The sequence below is a fragment of the Polyodon spathula genome, chromosome 12 (assembly GCF_017654505.1).
Source record: "Polyodon spathula isolate WHYD16114869_AA chromosome 12, ASM1765450v1, whole genome shotgun sequence".
NCBI classification, from domain to species: domain Eukaryota; kingdom Metazoa; phylum Chordata; class Actinopteri; order Acipenseriformes; family Polyodontidae; genus Polyodon; species Polyodon spathula.
In genome coordinates this window covers 18,313,513-18,328,737 of record NC_054545.1, presented here as the reverse complement: position 1 = coordinate 18,328,737, position 15,225 = coordinate 18,313,513, and the positions used below count along the sequence as shown (strand labels likewise).

Here is a 15,225-nt window from a genome sequence, read left to right as displayed (position 1 = left end):
TCATTTGGGAAGGGATAAAACTAAAGCAAGGCTTGTGTCACGGTTCTTCTGGCTGGGGCTGGATGGCGATGAAAGTTCATCCCGAGCTTCGCTATGTTTGCTGCTCCCTTGACAGACCTCACCCGGAAGGCTGCCCCAAATACGGTTCAGTGGACGGGGTCGTGCCAGAGGGCTTTTCTCGCCTTGAAGTGGAGGCTGTGTAGTAAGCCAGTGCTATGCAGCCCGGATTTTGGTAAGAGGTTCACCCTGCAGACGGATGCGTCAGAGGCAGGTCTCGGGGCAGTGTTGTCTCAGGAGGTTCGGGGAAGAGAGCACCCGGTCCTATACATCAGCAGGAAGCTCCTTCCCCGCGAGAGAAATTATAGCATCATCGAGAAGGAGTGTCTTGCAGTAAAATGGGCAGTCGAGTCACTCCGGTACTACCTTCTGGGGCGACACTTCACTCTGGTTACAGATCATGCCCCCTTAGCATGGCTTCACCGGATGAAAGACAGCAACACCAGAATCACACGGTGGTACTTGGCCTTGCAGCCCTATGCCTTCAGGGTAGTCCACCGAGCAGGAAAGCTGCATCAAAACACAGACTTTTTCTCTCGGGAAGGCATGGGGGTGTAGGATTTTCGAATGAACCGGTGGTGTCATTCTGAGGGGAAGGATATGTAGCAGGGGGAGATCTGTGCTGACTCTGCTGGCATGTTCACAGTACTGCAGGAAGAGGGCGGCAGTCGTCCAACAACCGCCTGTGAGTCATGGCAGTGACACGGGGAGGTGGGAACGTGGGTGTGTGAACTTTCCCCCTCTCTGAATGGCTGAGAGGCGAGTCTTGGGAGATTGCTAGCCCTACAAAAAAATGCTCTGCTGTTTCCTCAGGTCTGCCCTTTTAAAGCGCCGAGAGTGCGGAAGCGCTGGTCCAGGACAGAGAACCAGTTGGAAAGAACGGAACAGAGGTTCAGAGCAAGACAGTGAGGGCGGGGAACCCTTGGGCAGACCCCTTAAGAGTATAGCTGAGCAGGCTAGTTAGCTGGCAGCGTAGGACGGTGATCCAGGTCGCACGGGCAGTGGCGACCGGGATATTGCTGCAGAGTGCAGCACCTTTTCTTTATAGTTTTGTTACTGTTTTATTTTCCCTGTTTCTTTGTGCCTTCTGTTTTGAATTATTGTTTTGAAGCACCTGCAAGGGCGCCGGTATTGTGTACCCTCGCTTGGTATGCCCGTGGTTCCGTTTACCATCGTTGGTAAATCAGACCACGGACCCACAGCGCCATCTGCGGGCTAAAAAGAAATAAGGCACCCCGCAAAATAAAACTCTGCACCTGTGTTGTGTTTTCAAGTACACCTGTCTGTCTCCTGGTCAGTGAATTACCCACAACCCTTCCACAAGTATATAAAGAAAAGAAAGACTGAAATATATATATATATATATATATATATATATTTACATAAATCTAGAAAAACTAATGAGCACTGAAAAATGAAATTAATAAAAAGTGAAAAACAGAAGCCCTAATTATATCTTGTTTGCTCTTAGGCCCTCTTATTCCAAACCAATGCCCAAGAGTAGCTCCTCCCCTACATTAATAAACATTGTGTAATGATAGCAATCACAGCAGACTACACTACAACAGGGACCATATACAGGGCTTCAGATTTCCAGGTTTTCCGACGACTTTTCTACTTCCCTTAAAAATGCAACTGATACCTGCTAAGCCTTTTGTGTATCTCAATCACAACTGAGAAACGTGTTAATAGTAAAATGTATTTAATTTACTAAATGGGCTTTTAAATCGGAAATCTTTCTTTATTAATGTAAACACAGTCACACAGAACAATTGTAATAAAGGGTGTCCAGCATAAAATATATTATTTTTCATTACAGCTTTACAAAGATTAGTGGCTTATTAACATGTTGCGATCTCGTTTGTATGTACTTCTTGTTAAATAAAAAAAATGAAGGCTTGGCTGGAACTCTGGATTACCCCATACTTGACTCTGATACAATACTGGCTCACTGTTTTCCGAGATATTGTCCACCTTGAACACACTACAGCCAGATTAAACAGTCTCGGCAACCATTTCTGTTTTGTTTTTTTTAAAGTTACTATTCTTTGTATGTAAATGTGATCCATGTAGTTCCTTTTTATTGTGGAAATAATAATAAAAAAAAAAATACTGATCACAAAAAAAAAAAAAAAAAAAAGGCTTGGCCAATTTAAAACTCTATTTAGTTGTGTCAAAAAAAAAAAAAAACCACTAAATTAAAACAAGTTTCCTTTTTGTGAGTTAGACACACGGATGTTATCAATTGAATTCTTAAAAGGAAAGTAGAAAAGTCGGGGGAAAGCACCGGAAAATCAGCAGCATTCATCAATGATGAATCGATGAACCACTATTCATAAACCATCCCCACCCCCTTCCTCACTCATTCCAAGCCATCAGTGTATTTCCATACTTCTCCTCAACCCAGGCCAAGCTCCCGCCCCCTCCTTACCCCGCGGAGGAGATGAAGCGAGGTCTCTGCAGCTCCACACTCTGCACCAGTAACCGAGGCTCAAAGGTGCGGATCTCAACGTAGCGAGGCAGCACTGCGATTATATAGGGGGGCTGGTGCTCTGACACACACAACACAAGAGTTAGTCCAAGCAAATTCACTCAGCGCTCTTACTGCGTCAGTTTAGACACGATTTTCACAGCTTGGTTCTTATTGCAATGAATCAAATGCTTTTGTTTTTTATATGGTATGTGCCAAGGTGCTTTTACAAGTTCAGGGGCTACTTGCCTGCAGTATCTGTAGAACAGGCTAGATCAGCCAGTGTCTTTATATATAAAGAGCCAGGACCAGCTATGCACTGGAATGCTGCCAATACAAAAGCAAGTCGCGGATTTTCTAGGTAGCGCTGGCTCTTATTTCAATAAACACTAAACATCCAGGCAACTAGAAATGAAGATCCTGAACCTCAACACAGACTCACCAAATAGAAAAACACAGCATTTGAGTAACTGCAATAAGAACTCAAATCAGAAAAGCATCATAAAAGAGGTAAGATAGTAAAGACTAAGACAATGCAATGTGAAGCAAAGCATTATTATGATAGTTTCTTGTATGGAATACATTTTATACAATCTAAATGTATTTCTGGGAGGTACAGTATAAACAGTGCTCCCTCATTAGAAGACACCCCTTTATACTGCTGAACAGGTTATCAGGTGGTACAGTCATGGCACGATTTGCATCATAATGCCCTGACAAGGAGGATAAAAGGTGCCGTTTTTAATGTTGGACACAAGGCGACCCATCACTCATTTACCAATTTAAAAAAGGCCCTTCCACGCCATACATAGTGCCTGCTGCAAGCTTACCCATTGCAATGGGGATATCAGTCCAGTTCAGGGCACATTTCTGAGTGCAGACTCCTTCTTCATTGAGCACTACTGTCAGGTCATCCTGCCCAACCGCCACTTTCCCATCAGCCAGTGGGGCAACCAGGGGCTCCAGCTGCTTCCCTGTGGGGAACAGCTCCTTGATAGAGCCCCGCCCATCCATCTGAGGAGCACACATACAGTCAATCAGAAACAAAGCTCCATCTTTGAGCCACACCTACCCATGCAGAACACATACACACACAGCCAATCAAAAACACCAAAACACAGACGGATCACCTCTTATTGATCCTTGTTTTCATGTATCTGCTCAAAAGCTTTTAGCTTTCAAATGTACAGATATGGATTTTGAACTACATAAATAAATGCGTTAGAATAAAACTATTTGAAATCATACAGGTTGGATTATTTAAAAATAATACCTTTTTTAATGTCTCCGAATACAAGGCATTTGCTAGAGGACTTGTGCACAGGTGCTTCTGAGTCTTCACAAAACCACACTGGTCCTCTGAATTTAGAGCCCCGAGTTTAAACGCACAATCCATATTCAACACAATTGTGTATTAAGGAGTAGGAGACATAGAAAGCATGATAGCGGCACCTAATCAATTTGTAAGGAAAGACATTACACACTTGGGGCTTCCTCAGTTCTGGGGATTTGTTTTGGGACACATCTGGCACAATCAGCCTTGTAAAAGTCCCCCATAGTGAAAGCACAGCAAAGTGTAATAAAGCACAGGGAAAGCATGGTAAAGCATAAGTAAGCATTGTAAAGCCCACAGATGCATGGTAAAGTATATTAATAAACATGTCAAACCAGGTTAAGCTATTGGAAATGCAGTGTAACCTTGGGAAAAGCAAGGCAGAACTGCAAAAATACTGTACAAAAATAAAGTGGTAAACTTTCATGAGGGCGCGCTCACTCGAATGAGGTAGTAGTCCCGTTTGAACCCCACACAGATGGAGTTCTCACACCAGGCCATGGATTTGGGGACGTCCGGGGCTGCGAAATCCCCCTGAAATCAGAACGAGAGAAACACAATCCACAAAGAGAAACTGAAGCGTGCAACAAGGCACAGGCATTCTCTTCATTACTGCAACAGAGTGCTAACCAAGAGTACATGCGACTTTACATCTGCTAATAATACTGTGCACGCCTCGTGCGTCTCATTTACCATTCACCTTTTAACAGAAAAGTCTATCCTTAGTTAAGTAGCCCATCACAAGTATTGTGGGATGCGTGTGGTGATTCACACTGGTTAGTGAGCTGTCTGATAGATAGCCCTTATAGAGTAAGACTCAGAGGCACACCTGGAGTTCATGGAACTCTCTGTCCTTCCAGTAATAGAGCTGCAGCTTCTTCTTCACAGCAACACACATCCTCAGCTTGGCCTCGCCTGGACTGGAGTGCTGAGGAGAAGACACACACAATACACGTGCTAGCATATACAGTACTTACTTAACAGGTTAGGGACAACAAGGGCGGTATCATGATACTATTCAGCATTTTAGATATCAATTATTTCGCTTACATTTATACTGTAGAACTGAGACTGGTGCATACAAACAGCACAAATGAAATTATGCAAGAAGTGGCACAGCAATAAGGGTTTAAGACAATGTTTATTGTTGTTGAGTGGATTACTGGTTGGGGCAAATACAATGACAACACTGATTATTACCGCTATAATGTTTAGCCACCCCTCTATATTATTATTTTTAAAATTCAGCCTCACTTGATTGGGAACAATTTCACTGGCTGTAATTCTCTACACATCATCTTTATTATCAAGTCCTGGGTTCAAGAACTCCCCTGTCTACAGTACAGAAACGAACCTGAATCTACTAAATCACACAGTGAAAAAGTCTCACCTGACTGGGTAGGCTTACCATTAGGAGTTGTTCATGGAACAATAGGGTAGGACTGTCTATTTAACATGGGCCTTGTTTAATTAATATACTAAGGGTAGTTCTGAAACTCAGGACTGTGTGCAGGACAAGTGTGAGTTTCTCTGGTATAGTTTCAGACACAGACTCACCTGGAGGTCACATGCAAACAGAGTGGCCCCTCTAGCCTTGGAGATGACAGTGATCTGCTGGAAAGTCAGCAGGTCGTGGACATGGATATTGTTTTCTATTAGAAGACACAGCAATCGGAATAGTGAGCATCTGCTTGTACACTGTGGTACTAAAAGAAACACTGGAGGATGAGAGTCATAACAACTCAAATTCTATTCTCTATTTAATACATGCTAATCATTTCATTTCCAAATGAATTGACAATCACCTGCGCCTTCTTTGGCCAACAGACATGTTTTTATACACTTCACAGAAAACTAGAATGTGCTTCTTGTCTACAGCTCTTTTCTGTTGCATTGTCCTTGAAACTCAATAAGGCAGCCTGACTTTAACATGGAAACCTACACAGGGAAAACCGTCCGAGATCTGAACATATCCTGCAAGGATAACACAGCTCATTCTACTACAACAGACGTTCTGCACAAAGAAACTCTGATCTGTGTTAACCCTTCAAATCACTGCCCATGGGGTAGGTAGTTTTCCTTTACAACCAGTAAGAACGTCAGGTTTCAGCTGCAATCTGTTTTCTTGTATTGACTCTTGTGGTGAAAGAGGCCTCACTTACCCAGCAGACTGACAAGGATTTTAAACTGGGACACCACGTACAGCTGGAGGGGAAAGCACACAGAAAACTAGAGGTTAGTGTTACTATACACAAGAACAAAGCACCTCCATGGCATGGTAAACTGGGGTCCTTTTAGAATGCTGCAGATTTGCATCACTTCCTGTGTTACAGGTAATGGAACCCCACCTAAACCCATGTGACTGTTCTCAGCTGCATGCTGAGATCTTGTCCAGCTCTGGATTCTGCAGATTCAGATGGGTAAATCGATGAGACTATTGTGTACATGTGATGCTGATGTGTCAATCATTAGCATATTTTTTTCTGATCATTATAATTATATATAAAATATTAAAACGGGCTGCAGTGAAATACAAGCAAATACACAGAGGTGTTCTGTGAGCATAAACCATGAGATGCACAAGTTTTGTAGTCGATTATTATTTTTTTTAGATTACAAGACCGTTACACTATGATGCTAGACAGAGGCATCAAATACATCCAAAATGTCATGGACCAAGATGAAATTAGACACTTTAAAATAATAATAAAACATTAATAATAAATAATTAACTTTTTCTATTGTTTGTTAATAACTGATATTAGTACTCTATCATACCACAAAAAAAGAAATCCAGATTTTGTTTTGATCTCAGATGCACAGCTACAGTTTCTTCTGTGAGTGGAAGGCTGAGGTGAGAATTTACGCTGCAAGGCAAAACTATAACATACAAAGTCAAGGGGACAAACCTTTTGCTAGTACACGTGACTTGGTTTTTTATAGTTTGGGCTTGTGCCTCATTCAGTACTGCTTGACTCCATATTCAGTAACAACACTTGAGTGTTAATGCTTTCTCAATATGAAACAGCATTAACCTGGCACGCTTGAGTGAGCAGACACTCCAGTGTTGTCTCTGAATATGGCCATCAGTTTCCTGCAACTGCATTTTACAATTCTGATTAATATTTTGAAGGACAATAGAATGTATCCATGGCACTGGGGTTACCAGCCCTAATCCTGTTCCAGAGATGTGAAGAGGACAGCAGCACAGTGCCCATTTTACTAAACTATACTGACATACTGGGTTAATATTCGGCTCAGAGCAGAGACAGCACCCCCTACTGAGTCACTAATGCCAAAGATCTCCAGTATTGGAGAGTACAGTCTGGAAATCCGCCACAGGTCTCATACCCGGACACAGACGCACAGACCAATCTCTGCATTCAACAAACGAACTTGCCTGTTTGTGTATTAATAGCGGAACACTATGGCGAGGGAGCCCAACTATCAACAACTCCACAAGCAAGGTTTACCATCATACGTACCTGCTGAATTTTCTTGGAGAAATTTTTGTTGGATTTTTCCAGTGTCACTTCAAACCTGTTACTGCCTATGAGCAAAGCAGAGAAGATTCAGATTAGGTGAGGTGGCCACTTACCAGCAAAGAAATATCCTGTTTCTATTCCTCTTCTTGGTCCTCTAACACAGCCTGCTGTGTATAACCTTCTACTGTATCAGTCGCTGCAGCATGTCTTTTTGGTTTGGGCTGAATAAAGCCATTGCAGGAATGAACCCACTTGCTTGGCTAGTCTTTACACTTTGTCATACTTTTACTCACTTGGATCCTTCTTAATTCTATAGAGGAGGAGATGTCCTGGTTTGGTCCCGACAAGAAGCCATTCCTCTGAAAACAAAAAACATGTATTTGTTAAAGGCCCTGTCCACACTACGCCCTTAAACCGTGTTAGTTGCCTTTAAACCAGCTTAAAAGAGCTAAATACAGTTAGCATCCACACTACACAGAGTTTAATACTGTGCTCAAGACAACCTCAGGAGGTAGTTAAAAAAACTTCAAGCCCTACTTGTGTGTGTGTGTGTGTGTGTGTTTGCATTTACTTTTTTTCAAAAATAGGCCTACTTATTTTATTTCTTTTTAGCAATATGGACCTCTATTAAATATGGGGCATAACATGTTATTTTAAAATAAAACAGTGCAAGGTGGGATACTATCGTATTCATTTCCATTGTTCACTGCGCTCCTAGGAACTGTAATTTTAATAGCGTGTGTACACATTAAGCCCGACTAAACATTAAATGGTACTTTAGTGTGGACACTTTGAGCTGGATTAATTAAAACATTTCAGTACAGTTCTCCATACTGGCCAAATACTACACTAGGCAGCAAGCTAGCTACTGAATAATTCCATAGAACAGCCCTGTTGTGTGCTTACATTACCTGTCGAGGTCTAGCGTGCAGTTTTGAAAGAAAACAAATATAGCTAACGTATATTTTCATTAAAAAAATTCTGGCCCCATACCAAATTAAGCTCTTTTTACATTTCAGGTTGTTCTGCACAACGACCACAATAGAAACCAAAGACCTAGGAAGTGCACATAAAGCCTTGTTGGTAGCTTTCCAATAGACCTTTCTGCACCCCCTGAATATAAGTGCATGCACCTATTCGCATGATTATACAGAACATAGTAGTACCAGATATGCTTGTTAGCTAGAACGTGTTTTTTGTTTTTTTTTTTTTTTAAACTCACAGGAATAACTGCTTTTTCATAGGAGAAAGCACAAGCCCATGCTGTTGTAACTGTAAGAGCAGCCCTCTGCTTCCATTAGGAGTCCTGCCAATCCCATGATTATAGCTGTATGCTGGGGGGAATCACTGGCTACCAGACAATAAAGAAGTCCTCACAACAACCGATTCATGCACCACTACCAAACTAACACCGTGCCTTCTCAGCACAAGCAGTAATCAAAGAGGACTGGGAATCAGGAATGGAGGAATTCAATTTGGGGTCACATCCAAGTTTAGCTCTTGCTTAATCTGAGACCACTGGCGACTCGTTTATCTGACCGGCTCCTACTCATCAGTGAAATAAACAGTTATTATACAGGACAGCGATATCATCTCTTGAAATTAAAATGGTAACTAGGCGACACAGCACAAAAAGCGATACTTTGGGTACAATTCTGGAGACATTACTTATTGGTTAATGGTTTCATATGAATGTATCTGACATTTCAGCCGGCAGTCAAATTAAAATCCAAGTGTAGGCTTTCCGACTCGTCTTACAATCAATCAAGACAAAATAAAAATGAAAGCGATTGCCACCTTACAGAAAAACCTACGTGAAACAAGGCGCTGGTTTGACTCAGTATTTATAAAACAATTATTGTAAAAGTTTCCCTTGGTCCGAGTGCATTCAACTGGTTATTAAATAGATATGTAAAATACTGTACATTTCACAGGCCCAGTTTTTTTTCCTATTTTCTCTGCAGTTTATCTCCAAGCAAAACGATCCGGTGCTGCAGTTCTGCAGCGCCACCCGGTTGCCCTCTCCCTCACTCACCCCAGGCCGCCATGCAGTCGATCTGCAGTGGCAGCTTCTCCAGGATCGGCACCGACTCGAACGCGTCGTGCATTCCTGCTTCTGTGCGTTTCCCCTGGCTGGAAAAAACAACAAGCCGCGCTGCACGACTCCTGGAACCCCCCTCTTCTCCGGGGATCAAATATCGACTCACAGGATCCCGAAACCTCGGTTCTGTCGCTTAGTAAATATATATTTATTCCGTAATTTGATGTATCCTTTTACTGGGGAACAATGTCGTCAGTCTGATGTCTCTGCTAGTTCAGGTTTTATATAAGGAACTAGCCGTACCGGGTGGTTAGGGCAGCCGAGTCCGAGGTATCTTTGCCCGGCTCTGTTCTCAGGTCCGTTCCGCTGAGGATCGGCTGTCAGCCATGGAGCCCCTACTCACACCATCGCATACTATAATGTTTGTTAATAAAATTACACGTTACCGGATAAAATAATATGTTATCCTTCAATCTAAAAAAATAAAACGACACTAAACAGTCAGTTTGAATACGGAAGCTTTTTACATGGCTGTATTCAACTAACTTCCTCTAGCTTGTTTTTTTTTTTTTGGTGACAAGCGGGATACGGTCCATGATTGTCACGTGACTCGCCAGCTGGCTCACATGGTCAGTCATACAGTTTATTTCTTTTAATTGTTTTCATAGTCAATAACAGTAGTTCAAAAATACATTGCATTAAAGTGGCAATGACCCACAGAGTTTACTCTAAACCGGACACGTGTGGAATTATATAACGTTCTTCCATAGTTTAGCTTTATGTGCGCTGAGTTGCCATGGTTGATTGTCCTGTTTGTGTACGTTCTCCATGCTGGTTTTAGCTGTGGGATTTAACCCTGCTTGCCATTTGCACTTTAACAGTAGCGGTACAAATGTAATTTCTAACAGATATTAAAAAAGCATATTGACATTCTTATGCTTTTCATAATGTAATATTTGGACGGATATGAGGAAACTAGATAAGTTGGAATTAGAATTTTTTAACTCTTTCAGCGCTTTACACATAGTGTACCCTAGGGATAACTAACTGAATAGTTTGTGTCTGGTTTGACAGACCCTATTAGTAGCCCTTTAACTAGAGAGATATATATATATATATATATATATATATATATATATATATATATATATATATATATATATATATATATATACACACACACACACACACAGAGTGCCATGAAAAAGTATTTGACCCCTGCCTGATTTTCTGTATTTTTGCAAATTTTCCCTATTGAATTTGGTCAGATCTTTTTGTGGGTTGTAGTAATATATAGAGGGAGTCTGAGAGAAAAAAATGACACTAAAGTTTAGTGCTTCTTTCATTTGTTTGGTGTGCAAGGTAATCAAACATGCAATCTTCAGGTGTGAAATAGTTATTGCCCCCCCCCTAGCTAACTCAACCCAATTAAAGGGATAATTAGGGTCAGCTGTTTGCATACTGTGGTTAACAATCAGGCCTGATTTGGGCCAGCCCTGCCCAATATAAATCTGACTAACTTTGGCCCTTACTATCAGAGTGAAGTTGTCAGCACACAGGTTCTAGAGGCACATCATGCCACGATCAAAAGAAATTCCTGAAGACCTCCGGGGGAAAAAACTGATGATGCTTATCAGTCTGGAAAGGGTTACAAAGCCCTTTCTAAGACTCTGGGGCTCCACCAAACCACAGACAAAGCCGTATTGTCCAAATGGAGAAAGTTTGCGTCAGTAGTGAATCTTCCCAGGAGTGGCCGTCTTGCCAAAATCTCTCCAAGAACAAGGTGTAAAATCGTCCAGGAAGTCACAAAGAACCCTCGAACAAGATCCAGGGATCTGCAGGCCTCTGCACGCCTCGGCTAAGGTCAGTGTTCATGACTCCACCATCAGAAAGACACTGGGCAAAAATGGGATTGATGGCAGAGTAGCAAGGTGAAAACCACTGCTCACTAGGAAGAACATGAATGCTCATCTCAAGTTTGACAAAAAGCACCTGGATGATCATCAAGAGTTCTGGAACGTTGTTCTATGGACAGATGAGTCAAAAGTGGAACTTATTGACCAACATGGGCCCGTTATGTCTGGCTAAAACTAAACACTGCATTCCACAGTAAGAACCTCATACCAACAGTCAAGCATGGTGGTGGTAGTGTCATGGTTTGGGGTTGCTTTGCTGCATGAGGACCTGGACGACTTGCCATCATTGAAGGAACCGTGAATTCTGCTCTGTGTCACAGAATTCTACAGGAGAATGTCAGGCCATCCGTCCGTGAGCTGATGCTGAAGCGCAACGAGGTCATGCAGAAAGACAGTGATCCGAAACACAAGCAAGTCTATATCAAAATGGTTGAAGAACAAGAAATTAAAAGTTTTGGAATGGCCTAGTCAAAGTCCAGCTGTGAGAGACTGATCAATAACTACAGGAAGCGTTTGGTTGCAGTTATTGCTGCTAAAGGTGGCATAACCAGTTATTGAGTCTAAGGGGGCGATTACTTTTTCACACGGGGGCATTGGGAGTTGTATAACTCTTAAATAAATATCAACATTTTGCATTATGTGTTCACTCTGGGTCCCTTTTATCTAATATTAGATTTTGGTTGAAGATTTGATAACATTGTGTCAAATATGCAAATACTTTTTCACGGCACTGTGTGTGTGTGTGTGTGTGTATATATAATTACATAATTTAATGTATCAAAACAACATTTATCTAATAGATAAGACGGCAGTTCTGAGTGGAGTTTTGTCAGCATACTTGTAGAGTGTGATCTAGGGAAAGCTAACTTGACCCCCCCACCCCAGTTTTATGCTGAAGCGTTACCTGCCAAAGTTGGATTTATGAAGAAAAAAATGGGGCTCCAAGTTAACTTAAATTGTGTCTCAACTTTTGTTTGTAATTTAGTATTATCTTTATACATCATACTTTATATGGCTGCTTTGTTTTGTGCAATATAGTGGTCAGACCTTGCTCTCCTGCTTGTTCTCTTCATCCAAGCTTGCAGTTTGAGATGCCAGGGTTTTCAGGGCCCTGCTGCACTGCATTCCGTTTGGGTTTATTAAGAGTGTTTTACAGCACTGGATAATCCTCCTGGCTTGCATCAGCCACCAATCCTATCTCTGGATCACCTCAAAACACAAGGGTGGCTCTGATCTCGGAGTGGCTATCATCGTACACCCAATACAATATTCTATACTTCTCAATCAAGGGCAGAAAAAGTAATTACAAATAATTGATAACTCATAAATAGTGTTGAATAGAAAGTGTGTTTTTTTAGTAGAAACTCTAGAAGCTGAACACAGGAGAACATTTGTTTTTTTGTTTTTTTTTTGGCAAGCAGACTCCTGTTTGCAAACCTCCTAGAACCTCAAAAACAAATTAAGAATTTCATTTATATTTAAAAAGCGCTGAACACTCAGTCTCCCACTGTTTCAACGCTCCTGCGACAGTGCAGGATAGATTCAGTTGGTCCTGGGCCTGCTTTTAGAACTGACCTGATGAAACAAACAGAGCCAGTGCAAATTCGCCAAGCGATATTATGAGTTCATCATGTGTAGGGTGTCTCAGGCGTTGTGAGAGATGTCATCTCATGCAGTATGGGTGTAAGGTCTGTGAAGCGAAGCGCAAACTGTGTTCGGAGTTGTTTTTTTTAACTTTAGAAATGCTGTGGTGTTCTATACACTGGATACTATGACATCTATACACAGGATATAGTGGGACTTTGACAAATCCTTACCAGGGACTGGTTGAGTCCTCATACCTGGATATATAATACATTTAAAAGCATTTCTGCAACCTAGTTCTTATTGTGCTCCTTTAGAATATTACACTGAAATGACCAGGTACTAATGCTAAAGGAAACTTACCACCATTGAGTGTGTTAAAGTTCAGAATAAATCTGTCAAGCATGTGCACCCTCATCATACAGATTCCCCTGAAGGCCAGAATTGAGACAGATAAAGCTACGTTTCCACCTGCAAAGGGGACCGAATTGAAAGTGATCTGAAATCAGTCCAGTTTGTTTACATTTTGCAGCAAATCTGTTGGAACTGTGACTCTATCAGCCCCAGTCGACTCACTCTGGTCAAGGAAGTTACCTGCGTGAGCATCCAGTGTTAAAGACACTAAATTGGTAAACCTTAACAGGTTATTTAACTTTCAAATATACCGAAGTGGGATACACGCTGTATCAGCAATCTTTGACCTGTGTGTAAGAGACTGATACAGATAGAAATGAGACACAGCAGGCATATTTGTGCTTGGGTAACTCCTGTAATGGGTCACATCATTTCAGGGCAGAATATAAAAACAAGTACATTTGCCACCACTGGAATCTGATATTGCAGAATTCAATTATACATTTAATGAAATATATTAAATACAATACATTTCCAGGGACTGGGTGGAGGGGTAGGTGATCTGGGGGAGCTGAACAGTGAAGTGGTGGTGTCAGCTGTAGTTGACCAGCAGGATAATCCTTAGTGCTGGGACTGAACAGAGGAATCCTCATTCCTTTACAAACATGTGGCGCTGTGACCTTTTTAACTGTACCTGCCCACTCTATTCACCCTCATAATACAAGTAGGTGGGGCGAGCAGATTTGAAGTCACATTGCCACATGATTTGATTGGGAATGAGGAGGGCTGTTCAGTCCTGACACAGGATTCTCCAGACAAGCTCAAAGCCAGGTAAAGGCAGATTCAGATAAAATGCTAATAACTCAGTACTGTGGCACTCCAAATGATTGCAGACACCATGCAATTAGGGGTGGGCAACAACATAAAAATTGTATATCACTATCAAAGTCTTCCAAAACACAGAAAAATATAATAACAAAATGGCAATATCAGACATATGCTTTAAACGTTAACAGATATTTACATATGAAAAGCAATAACTTACTTTAATTAGTGGTGCTTTGCGTCACAATATCCACGGTCTTGTTATATTGTTTTACTATGCTGTCATCAGCCACCTCAAAACCAACATATTTCTATAGTTCACTGTGCAGACTTCGGGGTTGCTCATTTTCTAGCTAATCTGGAAGTAATTGAATCTTCAGCTGCTCTGCATGTAAATGCTGACTCACGACACCTCGAAAGTATTAAGTATGGTGTCATGCCGAATTTTGCATTATTTTGAGATGTGTTTTGATGTTTTAAAAGTACATCTCATTTATAATACCGAAAGTTCACATTTTAAATAATACAGCAATAATCACACAGACAAAATGCAATGAACCGCCGATGCATGCGCACATCTCAAAATAATGCAAAACGGATTGGCCAATAGCGCCAAACTTAATGCAGCATGTAAATGGTGTTTGGTACCTAAATGCCAATCAATGGATTAGAATGGTTAAATAGTACTTTAGTGTGGTGTTTGCCCACGAGACTGACAATGATTGGTATGTATCGAGTTTACTGTATCTAAATATAAAATAAACTTGATTATACTGCGTTTGTATTTTTAGCAGTATTAGCAATAATACAAGTGTATGTGAATTATTTTTTTTTAATCCCACGATATTGCGATACAGAAATTATTGATATCATATCAAAATATCGATATTGGTGCACATCACTACATAAAACAGTAAATGTAAAAAAGCAATTAAAATGAAATTTGAGGCTGTCTGCTCTAACCTTTTCAGTATCAGTGAGGCCTTGAGACATGCCTTACATTACATAGCATAGCAGAGTGTGATCACCAAAGAAATAGGTCTAGTTGGGTCTTTGTAATCTCAGGAGCAATTCAATTGTACACATTAAGATACAGTAGCTAGCAGTTATATCTGATGTAGGGTGATTTTTGTCAGTCTGTATAATTTGTTATACATCTC

General features: G+C 41.2%; 1 protein-coding gene across 2 annotated transcripts in view; it reads right to left on the bottom strand.

Annotated features, from left to right (window-relative positions):
* LOC121324422 (vam6/Vps39-like protein) overlaps positions 1 to 9,967 on the bottom strand; it is a 33,896-nt gene extending 23,929 nt beyond the window's left edge. For both annotated transcript variants that reach the window (XM_041266274.1, XM_041266276.1), the window contains exons 1-9: positions 9,381 to 9,967; positions 7,639 to 7,704; positions 7,346 to 7,410; positions 6,023 to 6,065; positions 5,418 to 5,512; positions 4,690 to 4,788; positions 4,302 to 4,394; positions 3,358 to 3,541; positions 2,489 to 2,609 (exon numbers count right to left, since the gene is read on the bottom strand). In XM_041266274.1, coding sequence (XP_041122208.1) covers positions 2,489 to 2,609; positions 3,358 to 3,541; positions 4,302 to 4,394; positions 4,690 to 4,788; positions 5,418 to 5,512; positions 6,023 to 6,065; positions 7,346 to 7,410; positions 7,639 to 7,704; positions 9,381 to 9,453 — 839 coding nt within the window. In that variant the 5' untranslated portion in view covers positions 9,454 to 9,967. The remainder of the gene's footprint in view (positions 1 to 2,488; positions 2,610 to 3,357; positions 3,542 to 4,301; positions 4,395 to 4,689; positions 4,789 to 5,417; positions 5,513 to 6,022; positions 6,066 to 7,345; positions 7,411 to 7,638; positions 7,705 to 9,380) is intronic.
* Between the last annotated feature and the right edge of the window lie 5,258 nt (positions 9,968 to 15,225).